Source organism: Fundulus heteroclitus, unplaced genomic scaffold (genome assembly GCF_011125445.2).
Source record: "Fundulus heteroclitus isolate FHET01 unplaced genomic scaffold, MU-UCD_Fhet_4.1 scaffold_60, whole genome shotgun sequence".
Taxonomy (NCBI): Eukaryota; Metazoa; Chordata; class Actinopteri; order Cyprinodontiformes; family Fundulidae; genus Fundulus; species Fundulus heteroclitus.
In genome coordinates this window covers 1,218,441-1,235,781 of record NW_023397033.1, presented here as the reverse complement: position 1 = coordinate 1,235,781, position 17,341 = coordinate 1,218,441, and the positions used below count along the sequence as shown (strand labels likewise).

General features: G+C 39.4%; 1 protein-coding gene across 2 annotated transcripts in view; it reads right to left on the bottom strand.

The window, feature by feature from the left end:
* Positions 1–17,341, bottom strand: part of nf1a (neurofibromin 1a) — a gene marked incomplete at its 3' end in the record, with an annotated part of 324,294 nt that overhangs the window by 120,572 nt on the left and 186,381 nt on the right. For both annotated transcript variants that reach the window (XM_036133286.1, XM_036133287.1), the window contains 4 exon segments: positions 2,823–2,969; positions 3,063–3,209; positions 3,392–3,489; positions 4,991–5,149. In XM_036133286.1, coding sequence (XP_035989179.1) covers positions 2,823–2,969; positions 3,063–3,209; positions 3,392–3,489; positions 4,991–5,149 — 551 coding nt within the window.

Sequence of the window (17,341 nt, the reverse complement as noted above, 5' to 3'; positions counted from 1 at the left end):
ACCTCAAAAGTAAGCAATTGAGGATGCAGCAGCAGTGCTGGTGACAATGCGGTAAAACAAATTCCAATTACTCATATGTTTTTTGGTCATCTTCAAAACTGACTCTAAAGGATATAGTTGATGTCAAGACTCCCAAGGATCCAAGGACAATGGTTTTAGGTTTGATACCTGACGCTGTATCTCAATCTGCAGATGTTTATCTTGTAAAGATTCTGATAATTGCATACAATAATGCAGTTACAAGAAGCTGGTTAAAGACTGACCTCCAAGGAAACACCCAATGGAAAGACATTGTAGAGGAAATATATTCCATGGAGAAACCTACTCTCTCTGGACTAAAGCTGAAACCCTGGAAAGACTCTGGGCTAAGTGGATAAGACATAAGAAGATCAGGCCAAATCCTCACCTTTCATGAGACCAATCTAACAACGCAGCGATGCAGATAGTTATCCTCTTTTGTTTCTGATACTTGTTTTGAATCTGTTTTGTTTAACATTTTGAAAACTAAAAAGTATTAAAGGGCTGTCAGTTTTAACGTGTTAACACATTAACTTTGTTAGACCATAACGCCAACATTTTTTTTAACGCTCGCGTGTCAAAACACACACACACACACACCATTCCCTAATGTTTTCACAAAATGTGCAATCAGCCAACTAAATAACACACAAGACAACTTTCACAATCATGTCATGGCAACCGGAAAATGTTACCAGTAGCCTTCCAACATGAATTGTAAATCTAACTTATTATATAATTCCTTTCTCTCACGGAGCATAGATCAATCTTAATATTTCGCTTTCACACCATGAAACATTTTTAAGTTGATGAGTAAATCTCAACCCCATTTGTGGCGTTTACAATATTGACCAATACAATTTCATAGTAGCACTTGATTGACCAGACTATTTTCATTAATAATGTCAGGTTCGACAGATTCTACTCATTTCAAAAATAAATTAACTAGTAAAATGAGTTAAAGGAGATGCGATTTTATTAAAATGTGGACGTTTTTAATTTTCTGCTACACAATGACAACTATTATAATTTGTTATTCTAATATTTTGTAATTCTTCTTAAAAGCTCACCAAATGTTGTGAAAAGCTTCTGAAATTTTGACATCTCGCCTATAAGCTGTTTTTTTTTTAGAAAACCACTTCACATCTTTTGAGACAGCCAACTCATTTACCAATTTTTGCATTCATGAGCATGTATAAGAGATCTACACAGTGGTAAAGCTGTCTTACTCTTTCAGAGTGTAGAGAGACAGTTTGTACAGAATATGGTCTAAGTGGCTCTAAAACATCTTAAAAAATATTTCTCAGAATCAGCTTTAACCGTCAAGTTTGTGTGCACAAAAAAGGCATTTAACTTTGTTCTACTTTGCTCTCAATGACAAGATTGTAGATATATAAAAAGGGAAATTATATTTTTGTAAATATGTACATATACAGTGTTAAAAGAGGAAGACAGTTGGATTGGTGCAACTATTGATGGTATTGAGCTGGGTACTCTAGTTGTTAAGTGTTCATCAGAGAGACAGCCGGGGGGGAAGAAAAACCTTTTCTGTGGCGGTTGGGTCTTTTAAAATGGTGTTTTGTAGTGCCGATCTTAAGCTAAATGTTTTTGACAGATTAACGGTAGTTTAAAAAAATAGGACTTTCTGCAGTCTCTCCTCAATCTACTGCTTCTGTTTGTGCAATGCATTGTGCAATACCTTGCTGACCCAAGTCCTTACAAGGAAACATTAATGCAGCCTTGGTAGAATGTTAGAAGCAGAAATGGATTAGGGCGCTATGAGTTTTTTGTTTTTATCTGTTCCTAAAACTGAACAGTTTTTGAGGCTCCAGAGATTAAGTTTCACAAGAACGAGAGTACAAGAGTACACTCAACAATGTATACTTTAAAAAGGCACCAATGTTTTTTTATTAGTAACATATACCTTAAATGAGCATTGCAAGTTTAAAATACAAAATAATTTGTTACCATACATGCCCTTACTATTGTCGGACGTGTAAAATGAGTTCTCTTCTATTTACCGCAGTTGCCTCTATAAACTCCATTAGTCAGTTCATGAGTGTGTTATTCGGGGGCAAATTCTCGATGTGCACGTAGGTGTGACGCACTGCACGCTCTCGTTCACTCTGATACTTTGCTGAGTCTCCACCATAATCCATACATGAGGGTGAGAACACGGGCTAACTTCCAATATTTATAGCTTTCCTACCTCACAAGACATCACACCTCTAAACAAAAGACCTGTGCAGTTGCAGCAGCAGATGCTTTTCCTCTTCCATGCATGTACATAACACGGCTGTCATTACAATTTGTCACCAAAGGGGCTAAACTCTGGAACAAGCGCAATGCACCTTTGATTTACAGGAAACCCTTTGATTTAAAGAAAATCCTTTGTAGGTCTAAAAGCAAACTAAGAAACAGAGGTTGTTTGAAATCATCTATTAAATACATTTTAGATTATTTAAGACATGTTTACATGTACACCTTTTCTTGTCTAAACCTTTAAATTTTTACCTTAAAATTTGATGAAAAGTTTTCTAGTTAATGAAGTTTTTATTCATAACTGATTCTGATATGAAAAAATCAATGTCTGATGTAGAGGTCCAAACTCATATGACATGTCCCATGATAAACTTTGGTTCTTTCAGGAAAACATTGATCCTATTTTTCTATATTGTATGTATTTCCTGTGGTTTGGGCTTTATCCTTCATGCGAGTTTCGGTGTCTGTGAAGTAGAATACTTCAATATTGTATAAGCATAAATATCAAAGATTAAGTTAACAGTTTATGTTAATTATCATACCTGGTCATGAACTCCTCAAATTTGGAGCTGGTCAAATTGAGACTAGACCAGTGAGTGTCAGCCACAGGCTTGTGTTCTGGGGGTCCTAGGTAGGCAAGCAGGGTCGCCATCTTGTCAAACGGTCGCCTGCCTACTGCCTTGTGGTCTCTGTAATTATTTCAAAATGATTTGATAACAAAGCTTCTCATTAAAACATGTTTCTCATTTGAGATTAGCAACAATTAACAGGGTAATCCTAACCTGTTACTGGAGAGGTACTGGCCAATCCTCTCCTGGTTATTCCACAGCAGGCGGTGGAGAGCCAACACATTGCCATCACTGATGAACGACAAACTGTGGTTGACTGAGTCACTGGGTGGAGAATCAGAGGCTATGTCCAAGAAAAACCTGCAGTAAATAGGACATTAGAGCTAATCAGGCAAAAACACAGTAATACTTTCAAGAATGTTTTTTGTTTAAAAAATGTCTACTGTACAATGCTAACTTAGTTCTGTTAGTGCTAAGTAAAGCTGTAAAAAGGTTTTTGACAATGTGTTCCAGCTGTATACAACACTTCTATGGTATCTTACCTTCTTGCAGAATCAAAGTTGCTTTTAACAAAGTCATTGAAAGGCCTCATATGTTCTTCTTTTGTAAAAAGGACATGGTTTGCAATACTCTGTAGAATCTAAAATAAAGACACAAATATATGAAGAAGGGATTTATCTTTAAAATGACTCAAATCAACTTCTTTACTTCTACTGATCACTAAAAAAAAACAAATTGTGACCCCAGGGATCTCCTTTATCTAATTCTAGTTCAGTTAACAGACTAGGTTAAAGCATCCAATCATGTAACCAGCTCCCTTAAATTTGACCTTACTTGAGGGAACTTTGAAATCCATTTTGGCTTGGCTAAAGCAAGGAGAGAGGCTGTCTGCTAAATACCAGCCTGTTGTGTGATTTGGGGACATCCTGATCCCAATGCTCATACAAAAACCAGCAGAGTAAATTCAGAGTAAAGTCAGCAGTAGCTAGTTTATCTCTGGCTGTCTTGAGGGCTGGTATTACCACACCTTCTGTCCAACTCAGATGAAAACAAACAGTTATTCACATCTAGCAATCTAAACAGCATGCTCCAGTTTTTTTAAACACTTAAGCAAATAAACACAAACATGACAAATAATGGGTGACAAAATGACAATTCCATACAGTCTACTGCAGTATATTATTATATATGTTAACATTTACCTGAGTAATATGCTTTGACAATGCATCTGCATTGACAATACTAAAAATTATTTTAAAATACAAATTTCCTTTAAAATTGAGCCGTTTTCTACACAATAGCTAAAAATAATCATATAGCTCAATAGCTCTGCAGATAGAAAGACACTCAACAACTCCTTCCGGCAGGGGATCACCTGCCCAATCATCGCTGAGAAATAAAACTAGTCAGCTGCTGCAAACAGATTAACAATGTTACATAACAAGCACATTTAAAGAAGAGCTTTTTAATCGCCAAAGCAATACTTTTCTTCATGATTTTGTGGCACTCATTCCGATCAAACCGGTTGAGAACTGAATAAAATGACCAGTTACAGAGAAAATGAACAAACATGCTGTTGTACACATAGCATGGAAAAAGATCCTTGTTTATACCGTAAAAATATTTACCGTATTTTTCGGACCACAATGTTCTAAACGGATGCTGAGTTGGCAACTAGCTAGCGCTTTTGCCCTAAATAAAGCAAAAAGGTCACTATTTTTTGGAGAATCCCCGCCCACCTTTAAGAAGTACTGCACTACAGTGACCACTCATCCAAACAACAGCCAGTAATACTCCGATCTATACCGTACAAAATTGTAACAACTATTAAAGAGAATTCTATGATTAGCTACATTAAAATTTTTAACCCTTTATGTTCCTTCCATGGGTTGTTGGGAACAAGGAGCAACAGTCTTTGTGACCATAAACAGCAATAAATGAGTGCAGCAGATACAATTAAACATAAGTTTTATTGTGGAACTTGTCTGTAGTAGAGCTGTCATCGAAATGAGCAACCTTTTACTTTGCCTTACTGTTGTTCAATAAAAGAAGAGCCACTCATGAATGCATTGGTGCAGCAACCTCGCTATACCCTTTCATTTCTTTTATGTCAGCCCCACCCAAGAGCTTTCTCAGCTTACCTTGGACATGAGCTTGAGACCTCGTTCTACCCTGGGCAAGGGTTTTTTATCCAAGATGCCAGCCTCATAAGGGGACACAATGGCTGGGTTGATGAACCGTAGGAACATGGCACTACCCACAGCACCTATGCTGTTTTGTGGGAACCGCTGACTCACGACCTGAACGGATAGGGATGCATGAAATGGAAAGTGGGGGTGCAAAAAAGGACAGTAGAGAAAACAAAGGGAAATATAGAGCAAACAGAAGAAAAAAGATATGAGAGAAGAAATACACCAAAAGTAAAGATAAATGTATTCACAAGGCAAATTCTCAACACACTATATAAAAAATTAAGGATCCTGAGTAACGATAACAAAATCTAAATGTAAAAACAAGAGCAACAGAGCAAAGTAGGCACTAAAAGTTTAGGAAGAGAAACGGTAAAATAGTGGAAGACATCCAGAGCCGGGATGCAAGTTATCGAATAATGAGTTAATCTAAAGTTGATTGATCTTAATCGACTAAAAATTTATTAATAAGTGTCCATTGTCTTAAAACCCCCAGTTTTCTCTTGGATCAAGAGGGTCTTTTCATAAGATGAAGGGCTATTTGTTTTACAATATGCTAAATTAAAAAAGGAACCTCATTATAATTTAACACCTTCTTGTGCCAACTATTATAAAATACTGACTGAATTAACCGAAAATGTGATTTACTAATACAAAATAAAATTTAGATATATGTATTACATATAACAGGAACCTGTGAGGCTACTGAGCAGAAAAAATAAGATGAATAGACTAATGCATATGAAACAATTATAATCCCCCACAAACAGAGAGATGTAAGACTATATTTTAAAGGCATTTAAATTAAAGGTTAATTAAAAAACTAACCATAAAAATAACTTAAAACATCTCAGAGGGTTAAGAATACAATCAATAGTGCTGGCAACTGATCACAAAGCAGGAACACAAAGAGGCTGTCTGACCTAAAAACAGACATTACTCTTTGCATGCTTTAAATTGACTCCTCTTTGTATAAATAAACATAGAACCAAGTAAATTTGTTTAAAAAACAAAACAGCATGTTTTGGATGGTCTGGTGTGACTTGTGCAAATCTTGTTTACAGCCTGCTCCGTCTTGCGGCACGGCTGAATGGGCGATATTTAAGTGATAACGTAAGGAGCTCGTCAAGTAATCATATTTAAAAACAGAACGGCATAAAGCTTGTTTTGCATCAGAGTGAATTAATCCCACAATGGATTCAGTTTGGAACATTTCATGTTCCTGGAGTGCCTCCGTCATGATTATTTCTCTTACAACTATCATGAGGCCCTTTTCCATTAGAGCTCAAAAGCCCACCAAGCATTTCCACACGGGGGATTTCAGTCTCCCCAGGCTTTACTTTTACAGGAAAAAGGTCCTGGTCTGAGTGTAGGACAACTCAAGAAGTCTGGGGCTTTGTTCAATGGGCGGGGTTGTGTGATGAGAGGCAAAACTCTCTGCCACAAGGGGGAGTAAGGAGCAGTAAGGAGACAAGGAGTGTACAAAACGATTTTATACTATTAATTTATCAGAAAAAGTAGACTTAAGATGTTTTTAGGTGATACAGTACAACTCCAATGTCCATCCATGCAGTCACTTCATCAAGGTTATGAGCCAATTTTGATCCTGTACTCAGACTTTTCAGGAGCGACAAGGACCGACTGACAGGCTGGTTTACTCATTTCTTACTAACTGCACTATTCAGACAGCACAACTGGTGAATGCTGATGCACTATCAAGAATGAGGTGGCTACAGTATGCATAATTTACATGTTTTAAGAAAAATGGAACACGTCCTATTTATTCACGGTATTGGAAATCTTTGTGCTTGATGTGTTTGCAACAAATTTCAGTACATAAGGAATATAATACCGGCTGCCATTATGAGGCTCTTTACTGCAATAAAATCCAACTTGCAACTGAGAAAAGATAAAAGATAAAATTAATGAATTGCTGGTGGGTCTGATGAAACGGAAATCATATTAACACAGAGCTGAGAGGTCAGTGTCGCAGCTGTAAAAGCCAGCTACCTAATTGCTAACGATGTAGCATCAGTGTCAAAGCTGTACACTGACAGATGGTGAGTTTGTTAAAACGTGCATGATTTGGGGTACATACATATGCACTTTTACTGTTGCTGTTTAGAGTTCAACAGTGTGATGGCAACGGGGAAAAAGCTGTTGCAGAACAGAACCTGGTGGACCTGCAGCGGATGCTGTGGAACCTTTTCCCAGTGGGCAGCAGGGAGAACAGTCCATGGTGGGGGTGTCTCTTATGATGTTATGAACTCGGGACATGCAGTGCTGGGATGAAATGTCCTTAATGGAGGGGAGAGGAGCCGTGATGATTCCTTCTGCTGCCCTCACCACTCTCCTCACGTTCCTCCAGTCAGAGTTAATGCAGCCTCCTACCACACAGAGAGACAGCTAGTCACAATGCTCTCTATGGTGCTTCTGGAGAAGGTGATGAGGATGGGCGGGGACAGGTGGGCTCTCCTCATCTTCCGCAGGAAGTACAAGCGCTTCTGTGCCCTCTTCACCAGTGACGTGGTGTTCACAGACCCGGTGAGGTTGTCTGTGATGTGCACCCTGAGGAATTTGCTGCTGTTGACCACCTCCACAGCTGAGCTGTTCATAAGCAGTGGATCGTGGTGAGGCCGGTTCTTCCTGAAGTCTTCTCCACGTTCAGGATCAGGCTGTTGTCTCTGCAAAGGTGTTGACTTATGTCTTTCTGACAGTTTTCTACAGGCAGCTTTATTACACGTGTAGAATACAATCCTGAAATTATGGCTTTTAGTTTTAGTGTGCCACCTCAAGAGTTTTAGTGCCCCATGTGGCCACCCCTATGATATATATATATATATATATATATATATATATATATATATATATATATATATATATATATATATATATATATATAGAGATATATATATAGATATAGAGATATATATATATATATATATATAGATATATATATATATATATATATATATAGATATAGATAGATAGATAGATAGATAGATAGATAGATAGATAGATAGATAGATAGATAGATAGATAGATAGATAGATAGATAGAGAAATAAAATTTTATTTATATAGTGCCAATACTTGAAACATGTTATTTTAAGGCACTTTACAAAGTCAAGTTCAATCAGATTATACAGATTGGTAAAAAAAAACAAATGCCTATATAAGGGAATTAGTTGATTGCATCAGTCTTGACAAGCAGCATTCGCTCCTGAAGAAGCGTACAGCCACAGGGAGAGTCGTCTGCATTGTCCATGGCTTTGCAGCAATCCCTTATACTGAGCAAGCATGAAGCGACAGTGGAAAGAAAAACTCCCCATTAACGGGAAGGAAAAACCTCCAGCAGAACCAGGTTCAGTATGAACAATCATCAGCCTCAACTGGCTGGGAAATTAGAGAAGACAGAGCAGAGGCACAACGAGAGAGACAAACATGCACAGAAGCACACATTGACTCAGTAATCTGTTATACATTAGATGGTAATAGCGGGTGATCTGTCTTCTCTGGATGATGTCACAGCTAACAGAATGCCAGACCAGATGTACCTACTATGAAGACAAAAAGTGAGAGGACAAAGAGTTAAAGGCAGAAATAATGACAAGCAATACAAAACTGGGGCAACAGGTGAATGTGGGACCGCAGTCATGTGTCATCAAAGTGAACAGCAGGGGGCTCAGGACGCAGCCCTGAAGAAAGCCCGTGCTGAGGGTGATGATATCAGAGGTGTTCTGTCCAATCCGGACTGACTGAGGTCTGTTGGTGATCAAGTCTAGCAGCCAGTACCGAAGGAGTGTGCTGAAGCCCAGAACTTCCAGTTTTTCCACCAGATGCTGTGGGATGAGGGTGTTGAACGTTGAACTGAAGTCCAGGAGCATGGTCAAAGGGGCGGGGCGTGGGTGAGCTTGGAACCCGTTAATAACTGCTTGCAGTTCTAGTTGAAATTGGTTTATAAGTAAAAAATAAAGTGATAATAAAGGCATAGAAAGATGGATATTTGGAAATGTTGATTAGGAAAAATATAAAATACTAAGTGATAAAGAAATGCAAAAGGTTAACTTAAATTTGGATATTGATAGGATACATTTTTCTCTTTATGAAGCCTTTTAGGTGCTGCACATGAAATAATCCAAAGGAAAAGAGGAAATTATAAGAAGAAAATAGTGCCATGGTGGACAAAGGAATGTGATGTTGCAATTAAATCTCGAAATAAAGCTATTAGGTTGTTAAAGAGAGGGAGAGGAATCTTTCTATTGTAATTTCATGTAGACTCAGGGATAGCTGGTATAAGTGGGCTAGTAAGGCTAAGCCTTCCCAGATGTTTACAATAAAAAACTGTAAATACCTAATAAACACAAATTAAAAATATAGGCTATCACATTTTGTCAGATTTACAACAAAACCGGTGCCACACAGTCTTGGGAAAATACCAGGGTCTTTCCATAGGGCTGGTTTTTCACAGCCCCGCTCATGTATTGCCTTTCCTGGTTCAGAATGATTGACAGACGTCTCGCCACGCCCCCTAATTTTGTTCAGCCCAAGGACACAATTTAGCCAATGAAGGCTGTTATGCCAGAAGCTGTGTAAATATGCTTATCATTATTAATATTATAATTTGGTATTATAATTTAAATAATAAATCATTCAACTCAAAATTCCGCTATAACAAAATATAGTTCAAATGGTGGTGATGTTAGCTATAAGCTTGTAAGTATTTATACCACTAATGCATTAGTTAATTTGCTGTTATGAACTCACTGGAATAAATGATCTGGTCAGACTTTTAACTGACGAGGTTTATCCGGCAGGCTGTGAGAACCCCAATGTAACTGCAATTAGAGTTTAAATCCTTGTTCCTTATCACCATCCAATGATATTGTCTCTGTATTAATGTCAGATGTTAACTCCAAAGGAGGTTAGCTCTGATTTCTGAATAACCATACAACTGTGAATTAGATTGGACACAAAACAATTTTGTTTTGTGTCCAAGAGGGGGGGGGGGGGAAGCCTGGAAGAAGATGGAAAAGAACTGAAGCAATGACCCACGGCGGGGTTATTGATAAACCACAAATCAACACAGCAAAATCAATTGTAAAATGCATGCACATACAAAGAAAATACTCAGCAAAATAATTCCAACTTCGTCGTGGAATAAAATCCTTAACCTACAAAGTTCCTACATCTGCCCAGACACTTCTAAACACCCTGTGGTGTGGGTGGAAAAGAAATAAAAAGGGAGAACCCCGTTACTTTGAGGTGATTCCGAGTGAAGTCCCGGTTAGATCCGTGAGCGCTCTGGATCACGAGGCGTCCTGAACGCACCAGAGCAGGTAGCAGCAGGGGCGGGCGAGGAGGCTCTTTTGTTTCTTCCTCCGGGCTCACAGTCGCTTTTGCTCGGCCCAGCAAAGCGTAGTCCTTTTTCGATCACTGGGAGATAAGGCGGCTTCCAGTATTTGATCAGAGGGAATTAAAAGTACCTTTTAGAGTCGACCTCCTGCTACACAAAGCAGGGATTAACGTTGCTTCGAAAAAATCTCGGTCCAGCGAGAAACTCGAGCACGTGGCATGGGGGGGGGGGGGGGGGAGGGGGGGGGCGGGGGGGTTTGGAGTAGCACAGCTGGGTGTCTTCTCAGGTTGGCGGTGCGCCAGAAAAAGAAGGCAGATTCTCGTGCGTGAACGAGTTTTATCAACTTTTGCCTAGCAACGTTATCTCTCCACTCCGTTGTTAGGGCGGCGGCCATTTTGGGCCGTGTTGCATGATGGGAGTTGGTGGCCATTTTGACCACATTGCATCATGGGTAATGCGGTCCGTCACGTCCCGAATTAATGCCATTTTTGTCACGTCCCGTAATGGCATAACAAGGCGGGCGTGTAATAATCTGCATCAAGCGGGAGTCTATGTGGGTGAGACTCCCACATAGACTCCTGGATGTAGACCAAGTAGGTATGATGGCGAGCATAATTAACATAAACGAGGTGGATTATTTATTTTCTCACCAGTTTTACTTAATGTCTTCTGAGGAAAAACTGGAGGTGAAGAGGTTGGGGGCGCATAGGCCTAAGGATATTCAAATCCAGCAAAAGGAAAAGCAGCAAAAGCAGAGTTTTTCTGTGACGTGGTTTCACCAAAAGAACTGGCCAGCAGCAAGTGTACAGTACCTAAGAAATCTCTTTTCTGTTTTTCGTGTTTGCTGTTTGGGGGAAACACAGCTTGGACTCAACAAGGAATTGTTAATGTAAAACATTTATCATTGAGACGTCAAATGCAGGCGAATTAGGTTGGACAACCGTGAGAGGCTCTGTGTAAGCTTGTTTTTTTAATATTTGGAATTGTTCAATTGCTCAAAGGTTTATACTGCTTAAATGGACAGAAAACCTAACCTGACGCCGCCAGATAGATTTGCTCCGCATATCCATCTGGAAACCTTCCGTTGAAGTAATTTTGGGAAGGGGCGAAAATACTGGTTAGCTGATTGGCCTATGTTGGTGATAGACGGGCCAAATAAACCAATCAGATCAACGAAGCATATGACGTACTCGTCAACATGCTTTGTCGTCGCTCTGTTACGAGCGACGACGAAAACACAACCACAAGCCAAGCTACTCTTGCTGCTGCAGGTAAAGGCTCGTTAGCTCAGCAAAGAAATACTCTGTAATTCCGATAAAACTTGCTCGATAGCCACGCTAACGCTAGTTTCATCGGCTGAAGCCGCCATGTTCTTTAGACTGAACTGTCGCGCTTCCGGTTACGTCACACCTCAACCCGCCTCAAAGCCAACGCTGATTGGACGTTCGTTTGGTGAACGGCTCCAAATTTTCTTTAACGGAGAGTAGCCAGACTGATCTGCGAGTGAAACCTTGAAAGCTCGCGAGATCAGGATGGTCTCACGAGGCTACAGAAAACCACCCTTCAGATGGAGAAAATAAAATAATCTACAAGACGCTGTGCCTCTGACAACCATCTTGGACCAGGTCAAGGAGGTGGATCCCTTCCTCATCTTACAGGAATATGAAAATATTTAGCATTTTTTGTAACTTTCTTTTAAGGTGCAACATGGTGGGAGGGTTGGAAAGGCATCTGTATTATTGTTGTGTATTCATAAAAGAAATTCTAATAAATAAACACACAAAAAGAAAAACCAAAAAGAAAAACATGCATGATGAAGGTTGTTGTACTCCTGTGTCCAGAGAAGTGACAAGCTTTTGCCAACATTAGCATGACAAGGAATACCATAGCAGAAAGGATTTTGGAACAATCAACAGATACGAAGAGCCAATTGATGCTTAGAGTTAAGTCAGTTGTTGCATTTTAAGCGGAGCACATTTTCAGCTATCCTGTTGGTGCACTGGACAGAATCGGAGTGGAATGGTCCTGCGCTGTCAGACTGGCTACAGATGGTGCGCCATCGAAGATCAGGAAACAAACACAGGCATCATCACAAACTTAGAAAAAAAGTTGTTGGATTAATTAATCCTGTATCCTTTATATACTTATAGTCTTGTTGCTTTCTGCTTGTGGACATGTCTGTGTGGAGATAAAATGTGGACATTTGACCCTCGGGGAGAGGAGGTGGCTCATGACTGCTTCATCCACAAAGGAGCATAATGTGCTAGCTAGAACCGGTTTGATTGATTATGATTGGAAGACAGTGGAAAGGAAGCCCAGATAAGGAGTTGACTGTCTCTTATCTCAAATGCAATGCCTTCTAACAATGCAGTCTTGTGACAATGTAACCGCATCTTGCTCGCATGAAATAAAAAGGCCTGAAAGGAGACGTACCAGTGGAGTTGAGCAGAGAAACCTTGGAGAGACTCCTTGGTGTTCTGTTAGATTTTTAAGGGCTCTCTCTCTCCCCTTTTGCAAAAGCCTGTAAACTTACACTGTCTGTCTGGTCTTTCTCTTTAAGGTTAGGAGATTAAAATACCTATCAAAAGTACACACCCTTTATGGAGAAGAATATTTCTGGACATTTCACTGTGTCTTGCACTAACAGGAATTGTGTTGTCATTAAAAATAAACAATATCATGGAGGTGGTCGTTCGAGCAGTTAATTTTATCTCAATGAAAAAGTCTGAATCATCATCATTTTAACATGGTTCAAAGTTACAATATTACCCACAGCCTTAGAGTGTGGGTAATTGAACAGCTGTGGCTGTTCATTTTGGCTACCTTACCATTGTAAACAAGTTTTCTCGTGGCTCACAAGCACTTAAATGACATTTCGCGACTGACTGCTACTCAGGACATGATACCTGATGCCAACGCACTTGTGCAGGACAAAAGATGGCAAGTTTCAGCAGGAAAAGAGTCATCCAGATTAGGCTAATGTCTTTAAAATGCTGCCTTAGAGGGGCAATGACAAAAAAATTATTTTCTGAGGTTTTGGAGGTATGATATGATCTGTTGGACACTGATGAGGAAGTGTGAATGTCAAAACAGGACCTGCTTAGGAATGGTCAGCTTTGCCCTTGGCTCAAAAACGGTCAGATCAGAAAACAGGTTATCTTTCTATGTAATTCACATTGTTCAATCAGAGCGCACTATCAAGCAAACAGCATTCCCCCCTCCCCTTTCCCTCTCCTCATCTGTGCACCGGTTTGACTGCTCCTCTTGACAGGAGGATGGTGGAGCAGCGGCAGCCCCAGATCAGTCTCCCTGTATTGGCTCGAACAAGAGCTTCAGCAGCATATTCAACCTCAAACTAACTTCCCTGCTGTTTCTAAAAATGGAAAAGGGGGGAGCCAAACCATATCCAGCAGCATGATTTTCCTGTCACAGCCAGGGGAGCCACATCTCTGCCGCAGTCACTTCAGTAAAGAGCTGGCTGACATAACATTTCTGTGTTGCGGCTGTGCAGCCGCGAGCTCCCCACCACGCCACCAGTTTAAAGTCTTTGGTCCTGCAACACAAACACTTTACCAGCCATAAAACCATAATATTGATTTGATTGAACAAAGTGCTGCGCAGAGAAGGGAGGTGTAGATGGAGGGGGATAATAGTATGGGGTAGTGCGCATTTGACTGGTTTTCCAAATATGGTTGTAGCCAATAAGAGTGAAGTCAACTAGGTACAGACACATATTACCGCAATATTTGGCCTGACAAAACAACAACCTGATGAAATTCTAATGAAATTCTTTGGAATTTACATATGTAGCAATATCAACTACATGAAATGGTATATACAGTGATGTCATGCCACCTTTAACACACTTAACCCCTTAAGCCCAGAGGGTTTCAGGAGCAATTTCTGCCTGAAATTACATTTCTGATATAAATCAAGTGTAGCTCCAAAATTATAAAGTGTAAATGTAAATTTTAGTATTTGTGTGAAGCTTAGGCTTTCAAGAATATTTTTAATGTGGAACCGCTGCTGCAAATGTCACTATGTATAATTTATGGGTGATTAAACAAACAATCAAATTTTCTGAGCATCACTTTTTTTCCATAATAAACACGGCAAAACTACATGAAACCCTTTTGAAAACATAGGAGAAGCGTCAGACTTCGTATATCCACATCTTGACTATAAGTGCAGAAAATCTGGACAGAATCCGCTAAACTGTATTTGTTTTACAAAGGTTTTAGTAGGGAATGTGCCAGGCGGATCTAGCCAAATGTGCCAGAACTGTGCCAAATGTGTTTTTCACTTTATAAAAAGGGAAACAGGTCATAAAATCATGCTTCATATATTTTTCTAGTGGGGCCTAGTCTGCTAGTTTTTCTAGTCTGCTCCTATGCATTGCTATAATGACAGACCTTGAGAGAGGGGAAGAACAGTATTGCAGAAAGTTACACTGTTAGTCACAGTTGCAGCTAAATGGAAACTGCATGAACGTACTTGTGCGCACAACAGCACTGACTGACAGTTTCGTAAGCTCTGTTAAGCATGGAAATTATTTCACCAACGCACATAGGATGAAGATGTGTTGTATCTTGTTTAAAAGGACTAGTTTCCAATGATACCTGACCTTGTGGGGGTTAAGTATGTCTGTGTAGCACAGCATTTTCCTGAGAGAGTCATCAATTAAATGGCATTTTGTGTTTAAAGTGCTGTAAAACCAAAAGTATTTGTGAAAGAAATAGGGATGTGTTTTTTAAACATTAAAGCCCACTCCTTAGACATATTTAGGAAAGAAAAAAGCATTACAGATTCAGAGCCACTTTTAAAGCGTGAAAAAATAGGCGTGGCTGTGATGTGCCTGAAATTGAGCCAAAGGGCTTAACAAGTTAACACTGTAAAAAAATACAGTTTTTAAAAAAATAATCCTTATTGTGCTTCTTAAAATTTTGAAATTTAAAGTTATTCAAACGCTTTACTGCAAAGACTGGTAAAATTCCATCTCTCATTCTGTCATGCAGTGCCTTTAAAGATAGTGGGGCTGCTATAAATCTGTACTTTTCAAATGTAGACACCACTTTTAATTTGTTCAATTCAGAGTAGCAGCTGCTGCACGTGACAATGATTTCAGATGCACTCAGAACTGTGTCATGTAAAATAAATGTTTTCATCACAGGTTACTGTTGTTGAGGTGAAGAGCTGCCATATTGGACCAGTCAATAGGCCTTAAAAAATGTCTCTAACTTTCCGTTTGGAAGGTCCGACTTTAGAAGTGCCATTACAGTTGATTTTTCCGATCTGCAGCCATAATCTATAATATTTGCAATGTAAAGTGTATTCTTATTTCTGAAATTTAAATTGTATTTAATGAAACAATTCTTTAGATTTTGAAAATAGTTGTATCAGACTAAAGGCCCATTCATACTTCACGTAAAAGACGGATACGGATACGTGTGGAGTGTTTCATACGTTCTAACCGTCGATTTCGTCCGTATTTTGACACGAAAATTGGGAGCTTAGATTACGGACGAAACAGATCAATACGGAGCAATACTACCGGAAAAGGTGGGGGCGCTATTGAGTTTGTAGTACAAAATGTCAACAAAATCACGAAGAAGGTTATAATTCTGGGCTTTAAACAATGGCGGGATTCGAGGAACTTAGGAACGACTTGCAGAGCTTGTCCGCAACTACCCACACATATATGTTCCACTGTCGATCTCCTTTTTTACTTTTCTTTCGCTTACGGAGCAAATACAACAAAATCACGTCTTGGACCGTCGCCATGTTTGATCAATGACGAATTATTGGTGCCTAGCACTGCCGCCTAGAGGAAATTATTGGTTATTGCGCACCTCAACATTAAAGACGGACAGAGGTATGAAGAAGTCAACGGATAGAACGTACAGACAGAAATACGGACATGGAGGCCACACGTAGGGTATGAATGGACCTTTAGAGGTAATAAATCTCAACCACTTTTAATTCAGCTTGGTACTTGGCAACTCAAGCATGATGAAAAAATAATTAAGCCATTATAATTTACATAAGAAAAAAAATCACCCTATAATGTTCAGTGTTGTTGCAGATTTTAATGCTGTCCAATTTTGTCCATGTATAAGAATGATGGGTGGTCCTTGAAAAGATATAGGGTGGATACAAATTTAGTGTTTCCCCTACCATTCAACAAGGCGGGTGCCCTGCCCCACCAACAAAATTGCCTGCCCCCCTAAGAAGGTCACCATATGCAGTAAAGTATTATACGTCTATGCCTGTTCATGGTTCGTTTTATTAAAACTAGCCTTTCTAAATAGTGTCAGATCACATCCTGAGCTATTTCTCTCTCAAGGCTACCACATTTTAAGGCAGACATGAGTTCGTGGACAGGTACATGGACAGCTAAACTTTACAAGCATACGCAATGTCACTAAAACCTACTTGGCGGGAAGAAGTCTCCAAGGCAGCTGTGACTTGCAAGTCACTTAGTACTTATTTTAAATATTTTTCAACTAAATACAGAAAGGTGTTTATTCTAAATTTTGGTTGAGTCTTTTACTACAGAGTATGTTCGTTATCCCTGTGCCAATTCTTAGTTATACGGGTCATCGCAACAGCAAACAGGCTTAAATTGGAGGCAACGAAACTTTAGTTCAGTTCTTTCTGAAAACATTTTGAAACCTATCGAGGAGTCTTTGTCATTTCTGGTGGCTTGCACTTACGCAACTTGCAGTTGGTGCTCTGCTGTTTTTAAAGGACATGGAGGCCCATCCTCCTAAGCACATTCTAAGTCAGATGCAAATCAATGACCCAGCTGTCACTATCCTGGATGGTTAGAAGCTATTCTTTGGCGTGAGTGGAGTACTTGGTCACCTCTAAACTACAACTTATTAAGTAGTTCTTTAAAACTAAACGTGTCATTGACAAAATATTTGGACAAGTGCACTTGTAATTTAC